The sequence below is a fragment of the Ornithorhynchus anatinus genome, chromosome 1, assembly GCF_004115215.2.
Source record: "Ornithorhynchus anatinus isolate Pmale09 chromosome 1, mOrnAna1.pri.v4, whole genome shotgun sequence".
Lineage (NCBI taxonomy): Eukaryota > Metazoa > Chordata > Mammalia > Monotremata > Ornithorhynchidae > Ornithorhynchus > Ornithorhynchus anatinus.
The window spans coordinates 3,798,509-3,806,283 of record NC_041728.1 but is presented as its reverse complement, the minus strand read 5'-3'; the positions used below and the strand labels follow the sequence as shown (position 1 = coordinate 3,806,283).

Below are 7,775 nucleotides of genomic sequence, written 5' to 3'. Positions count from 1 at the left end.
TGCCTGGCTCATAGTAAGCGCTGAACAAATGCCATTAAAAAAAAAAAAGGGCATGAGGAGCCAGCTCTCTTTGAGGTGGTCTGGGAAAGGGTCCGGAAGGAGACAATTAGATCAACCTATCCTCGGGTGACCCTGGGTTCTTTGTCTGAGCCCTTCTGATTCCCAGTTGGCTTTCTGGCCCAGAGAGAGAGAGAGAGAGGGAGAGAGAGAGGGAAAACAGTGTGTGTGTGCAGGGGATTTGAAGGTGGTAGGGAGGAGAAGCAAAAGCAGGAAAATCAGGAAACAGGATTGTCTTTCATTCTGCCCACTTCAAAAAGGCGAACTTCTTCTTCTGGAGCAAGGAGAGGTGGATAAAATTCACCAAGGGGCTAACCAGGCAGGGCCTAGAAAGAAAACATACTCCCAACCAGAACTTTTTTAAAAAAAAAAAATGGTACTTGTTTAGCACTTGTCATGTGCCAGACACTCTTCTAAGCCCTGGGGTAGATACAAGATAATCAAATTGGACATGTTCCTTGTCCCACTTGGGGTTCACAACCTAAGTCAGAGGGAGGAGGGTTTAATCTTCATTTGACACATGAAGTAACTGAGATACAGAGAAGTGAAGGGACTTTCCCAAATTCACGCAGCAAACAGGCAGAGCCGGGATTAAACCCCTGTCAGTCGATCAATCAATGGTATTTATTGAGTTCTTACTGCATGCAGAGTACTGTACTAAGCACTTGGAAGAGTACAATAATAATAATAATAATAATGTTGGTATTTGTTAAGCGCTTACTATGTGCCAAGCACTGTTCTAAGCGCTGGGGTAGACACAGGGGAATCAGGTTGTCCCACGTGGGGCTCACAGTCTTAATCCCCATTTTACAGATGAGGGAACTGAGGCACAGAGAAGTTAAGTGACTTGCCCACAGTCACACAGCCGACAAGTGGCAGAGCTGGGATTCGAACTCATGAGCCCTGACTCCAAAGCCCACGCTCTTTCCACTGAGCCACGCTGCTTCTCCCATATATCAAATACTTTCCCTGCCCACAACAAGCATGCAGTTTAGAGGTCCAGATGGACCCAGATCTGGCCTTAGGGGGCCAGAGGTCACTGGACAATTCCAGGGCCACTCTGCCCGACTTGGATTCACGTTGACACCTCCCTTCCGTTTCCCCAAGATTCATTCATTCGATCGTATTTATTGAGCGCTATGTGCGGAGCACTGTACTAAGTGCTTGGAATGTACAAGATCTTTCCCCAGCTCAACCCCTTCCCCGTTTGAGCACAGCCTTTGCTGAAAAATATATTCAACCAGAAAGACAATCTTCTTCTCAAAGGGGTTCACTTTTTTAAAACCAGGGAGCTTCTTGTGGGCAGGAATCATGTTTACAACTTCGTTATACTCTCCAAGCGCTCAAACCAGTGCTCTGCACACAGTAGACTGGAATGAGTCTGTTTATGGTTATACCATTCTCTCCCAAGCTCTTAATTCAGTGCTCTGCACACAGTAAGCTCTCAATAACTACAAATGAAGTAGACAGGCAGTCAATTGTATTTATTCTTTCAATCGTATTTATTGAGTGCTTACTGTGTGCAAAAAACTGTACTAAGCCCTTACTGAGTGCTTACTGTGTGCAGAGCACTGTAATAAGAGTTGGCAAAGTACAGTGTAACAATCTAACAGACATATTTCCTGCCCACAACGAGCTTATAGCTTAGAGGGGGAGACAGAAATTAATATAAATAAATAAATGGCAGATATAATAATGTTGGTATTTGTTAAGCGCTTACTAGGTGCCGAGCACTGTTCTAAGCGCTGGGGGAGATACAGGGTAATCAGGTTGTCCCACGTGGGGCTCACACACTTTTAATCCCCATTTTACAGATGAGGGAACTGTGGCACAGAGAAGTTAAGTGACTTGCCCACAGTCACACAGCTGACAAGTGGCAGAGCCAGGAGTCGAACTCATGACCTCTTACTCCAAAGCCCAGGCTCTTTCCACTGAGCCACGCTGCTCATAAGTGCTGTAGGGCTGGGAGGGGGGATGAATAAAGGGAGTAAGTCAGGGCAATGCAGAAGGGAGTGGGAGAAGAGGAAAGGTGGGCTGAGTCAGGGAAGACCTCTTGGAGGAGATGGGTCTTCAGTAAGGCTTTGAAGGGGAGGAAGAACAATTGTCGGAAAGGAGGAGGAAGGGTGGGAAGGAAGAAAGGGAGGGTGGAAAGGATGGGGGAGGAAGGAAAAGAGGAAGGGAGGGAGGGAGGGGGGAGGAAGGACGGAAGGGAGGAAGGAAGGAAGGGAGGGAGGGAAGGGAGGGAAGGGAGGGAAGGGAGGGAGGAAGGGAGGGAAGGGAGGGAGGGAGGGAGGGAAGGGAGGGAGGAAGGAAGGAAGGGAGGGAGGGAGGGAGGGGGGAGGGAAGGAAGGAGGAAGGAAGGTAGGTAGGAAGGGAAGGAGGGAGGGAGGGAGGAAAGGAAGGAAAGAATAAAGTAAGGGAAGAAGGAAAGGAAGGAAAGAAGGAAGGGAGGGAGGAAAAGAGGAAGGAAGGAAGGAAAGAAGGAAGGAAGTGAGGAAGGGAGGACGGAAGGGAGGAAAGAAGGGAGGAAGGGAGGAAGGGAGGAATTCCGGAGTGCGGGGCCGAGTAGAGGAGCGAGCGTGTGTGATCCCAGAGTTGGCCACGAGAGGGCAGTCGCGTCCTTCCCGGCGGCGAGCGGCCAGGACCGGGTTTCCAGGCCCCGGGGGCCGCCGCCCCCTCCCCTCCATCCCACCCCCAGCACGCCCCCATCCCCCATCCCCCCATCCCCCCATCCCCCCCCAAACCCAGTGGGAAAAAACGCTTCTCGGCCCCTCTGACTCCATCTCATCTCTCTCCTTGTCTCGGGGCTTGCCGCCTGGCAAAGGCTTAGTAATTAACGATGGCATTTATGAAGCCCTTACTATGTTCCAACCACTGTGATCAGGTTGGCCCACGTGGGGCTCACAGTCTTCAACCCCATTTCACAGATGAGGGCACTGAGGCCCAGAGAAGTCAAGTGACTCTCCCAAAGACACACAGCCGGCAAGTGGCGGAGCCGGGATCAAAACCCATGACCTCTGACTCCCAAGCCCGGGCTCTTTCCCCTGAACCACGCCGCTTCTCTAATAAATATCCATCGATCGGTAGAATATTTACCACTCATCGATTGGAGAAGCAGCATGGCCTAGTGGATAGAGATCGGGCCTGGGAGCCAGAAGGTCGTGGGTACCGATGCCGCCTCCGCCGCTCATCTGCCGTGTGACGTTGGGAGAGTCACTTGACTTCTCTCTGCCTCGGTCACCTCATCTGTAAAATGGGGATTGAGACCGCGAGCTCCATATGGGACAGGGATTGGGTCCGACTGAGTTTGAATGCCCCTCGGTGCTTAATACGGTACCTGGCGTAGAGTGACCGTTTAACAGATGCCCCAATTAATATTATTACAAAGAGAATTACGAAGAGGCACACACACAGTTCCTTCATTTCATTCATTCAGTCAAATCGATTGGACACTTACTGTGTGCAGAGCACTGTACTAGGCGCTTGGAAAGTACAATTCGGCAACAGATAGAGACAATCCCTGCCCGACAACGGGTTCACGGTCTAAAAGGGGAGTCTACAAACACACACACACACTGAATAGCACAGAGAGAAAGAGGCATAAAATAATGATGGTATTCTTTAAGCACTTACTATGTGTCAAGCACTGCTCTAAGCACTGGGGTAAATACAATCTAATCAGGTTGGACACGGTCCCTGTCCCACGTGAGGCTCACACTCATAATCCCCACTTTACAGATGATGTGACTGAGGCACAGAGAAGTGAAGTGGCTTGCCCAAGGACGCAGAGCAGAAAAGTGGCAGAGCCAGAATTAGAACCCAGGCCCTTCTGACTCCCAGGTCCATGTTCTATTGACTAGGCCACGTTGCGTCTTGTGTGTATAAATATAAAAGGGAAAGAAAGGGAGGCATAGGGAAGTACCAGCCCCTGCCCCCACAGCCCCCTAAACATACACCCAGTCACAAATTCATTCCTTCAATCATATTTATGGAGCACTTATTATGTGCAGAGCACTGTACTAAGCGCTTGGGAAGTACAATTCAGCAAAAAATAGAGACAATCCCTACCCACAGCGGGCTTAAGTCGAATGGAAGCACAGAAAAAGAAATAAAATCAGAATGAGTTACACACACATATTAGACATATACAAAGACATGAAGGGACAGGTGCATTGACACAGAGCAGGTTAGAAGGGAAGCGTCGGCTGGGTGACCTTGGGCAAGTCACTTCACTTCTCCTTGCCTCAGTTCCCTCATCTGTAAAATGGGGATTAAGACTGTGAGCCCATGTGGGTCCTGGACTGTGTCCTACCCGATTAGCTTGTATTTACCCCAGCGTCTAACCTAATAATAATAATTATTATTATGGTATTTGTTAAGCACTTACTAGGTGCCAAATACTGTTCTAAGTGCTGGGGTAATAATAATAATAGTAATAATAATGCTGGTATTTGTTAAGCGCTTACTATGTGCAGAGCACTGTTCTATGCGCTGGGGTAGATACAAGGTCATCAGGTTGTCCCACATGGGGCTCATAGTCTTAATCCCCATTTTACGGCTGAGGTAAATGAGGCACAGAGAAGTTACGTGGCTTGCCTAAATTCACACAGCAGACAAGTGGAGGAGCCGGGATTAGAATCCATGTGCTCTGACACCCACATAAAACCGTAGAAATCCCCCAAAACAGAGTTTGCACTATGGCAAAACTTCCTTAATTCCCTAACAAGTTATCCCCTAGCCAAAAGGAATAGAGCAAAAAGCACTTTCCGGTAGAACTGAGTGTGTTTGTAACTAGCAGACCCCTCCATAAAGAACAAACAGAATAAAGAGATTTCCATTTCTCCCCCCTCCCCCTATCACAAACCCTCTGTATCTGTACGTAAGCACTTTTGCCAAGTTTTTCGCCCATTTATTCATAACGACGAACGGAAATCTCCCAAGAACAACCGGGACGGTAATAGTATCTGTCAAGTGCGCCGGGCCCCATGCAGAAAGCCTGTCAGGGCGACTCAGAAACACTCCCTATAAATAGCCGTTTATTGTCAGCGCGTGGAAAGAGTCGGAGAGTGGTTCGCGCTATGAATCCGACCCAGTTAAGCAGCGAAGCCCAGGCCGGGGCTATAACTGAAAGTCGACCTCAACTAACAAAGCAGTCGCCGTGGTCGGCTGCGGGGCAAGTTCTTTTCTAGAGCCCGACTTGGCACGAGGCTTCTGCAGGGGGTGGGGGAAATGGACCGGGCAGTGATCAGGCACCCGATAGAAACCCCGGTGCGCTACCAGGGCCACTTTGCCACCCGGAGCTTGGAAGACTGCAGACTGGATCACGCCTTATATGCTTTGCCCGGCCCGGAGATCGTCGACCTGGGCCCAGGAAGGCCCGTGGGAGAGGCCCAAGACGAAGAGAAACGGCCGGAAGGGAGCAAACCCCGTTTTCAGGTCTTAGTGGACGTGGTCCAGTTCTGCCCCGAAGATGTTCTCATCCAGACTTTCGAAGGCTGGCTTCTAGTCCGAGCTCAGCACGGGCCCAGAATGGACGAACACGGTTTCATCTCGAGGAGCTTCACCAGGCAGTATAAACTCCCGGATGGGGTCGAGACGAAGGATCTCTCCGCTCTCTTCTGCCACGATGGGGTTCTGGTCGTGGAGGTCAAAGGATCAGAGGGACCCGGGGACAAGTCGCCGGAGGCGGATAGCACGAGATGACGGTCCGTCTCTCGACGCGGCTGGGACGGTGGGGTGAAATGTCAGCTCGCCCGTTGCAGCGTCGGCTGAGGTCACCCACAGATTAAAGAAATCCCGGATTATCTCTCTTGATGCTTGAGTTTTCTCCGTCTCTTGCTTTTAGTACAAAATAGATGGTCGTTTGGCTAGATGTTGGTGTAACGATTGTAGGATCGAAACAAGTTTTCTGTTTCTGCTTAAGCATAAAACCGGGGTAACGATTATTTCATTTGAGCGTGGGAAGAACGCTTCATATAAAAAAATCCTAAATACGTCGATGGGATATTTTCCGAGAACGTTCCGCATCCCTGAGATGGAACTGTGAGTAATTTAAACTGAGAGCCCCACGTGGGACGGGGACTGGGTCCGACCTAATTAACTCGTGTCTATCCCAGCGCTTAGAACAGTGTTTGGTCCATAGTAAGTGTTCAAAAAGTAGCATAAAAATTAAAGTGCTTTTCCAGTGATTTGGAGTGATTTTATTCCCAGTGATACAAATGAAAATTAAATTTTTCATAACGGTAGTTGATTAGTCTAGAATTTCAATTAATTAATTAATAGCGGTACTTGTTAAGTGCTTCCTTTGTGTCAAGCACTACTAAGGACTGGGGTAGGAACGAGATGATCAGGCTGGACGCAGTCCCTGCCCCATGTAAAGAATAAATGTTGGAACAGGTTTCAGTTCTTGGTTCATGATGGATGTTTCTTTTTTGAACCCTATAAAAATGTTAAACCATTTTCAGAAATAGGGAGAATAAATGTTAGAACCGGTTCCAGCAGAAAATATTATTTCTTGTAAGGAAAGCCACGTAAGCCATGCTTTTCCAACCTCATGGCCTACGCACATGAATAATTGACTGGCATTCAAACCCATCTATAGATTACTTTCCAACCCCAGATTCATTTTTCAAATCCTGAAAAGAGGTTTGGGTCTCTGCTTTGCAGTTAAGGTTGAAAACAAATAGGCACAGGTTTTTCAGGACCCGAAATAATGACCGGCGTATCTTTATCTCTCTTTGACTATCGAAGCAGCCAACCAAGAATGGAAATTCACCTAGAGTCATAAACGTCTCTCAACTTGCCGAGATCAGCTGCCGTTCTTTTCGGGAGAGCAAATGGGGCAAGAAATCTGTGCAACTTAAACTTATAACTATTGCCCTCAAGAGCTGGTTTCGAAGATTCAAAAGATTTTTCTGTGTTCAACCCTGTATGTGCCGAGCGTTTCTAAAGAGAAGTGCGGATGAGAAAATTGGTTACCATCTTTTGTGAGTACAGTAGAGCAGAGAAGCCTGACTTCTGCTCTATGAATAGAAGAGGAATGCACAGGGGTGAGAGCCAAGCTAAATACAGGCTCCTTGAGTATCAGTATAATATTTGGGCAAATTAAAATTAAATGAAACTGACGGAAAAGAACGATGTGAGGTGGTCGACTAAGGGGGCAAGTCGAATGAAGTGAAATGTTCAAAACTCTTTCGAGATGCAGAGTCAATAATATGTGAATAAACCTGGGAAGCAGCGTGGCCTAGTTTAGAGCCCAGACCTGGGAGTCAGAAGGACCTGGGTTCTAATCCTGGCTCCTCTGCTTGTCTGTGGTTTGGGCTTTGGCAAATCACTTCATTTCTCTGGGCCTCAGTTATGTCGTTTGCAAAATGGGGATTAAGACTGTGAGCCCCATGCGGGACAGGGACTATGTCCAACCCAATTTGCTTGTATCCTCCCCGGGGCATAGAACAGTACCTGGCACACAGTAAGCGCTTAACAAATACCCTAAAAAAAGAAAGCGGTGGAGCAGGGATTAGAGCCCAGGTACTCTGATTCCTAGGCCTGTGCTCTTTCCACTACGCTATCGATCAATCAGTCGATCAGTCAGTGGTATTATTTTGATCAAGAGATGGTTCTGCGTGTTTATGTGGGACCTGACTTCAGAAAGAAAGCGGTGGAGCAGGGATTAGAGCTCAGATACTCTGATTCCTAGGCCTGTGCTTTTTCCACTAGGT

General features: G+C 48.3%; 1 protein-coding gene across 1 annotated transcript; it reads left to right on the top strand.

The window, feature by feature from the left end:
* The first annotated feature begins 5,095 nt into the window (after positions 1 to 5,095).
* On the top strand, positions 5,096 to 6,245 carry HSPB3 (heat shock protein family B (small) member 3). Its single transcript, XM_001520988.3, has one exon. It carries the CDS (start codon positions 5,287 to 5,289, stop codon positions 5,758 to 5,760), a length of 474 nt encoding a protein of 157 aa, XP_001521038.1. The 5' UTR covers positions 5,096 to 5,286; the 3' UTR covers positions 5,761 to 6,245.
* The last annotated feature ends 1,530 nt before the right edge of the window (positions 6,246 to 7,775 follow it).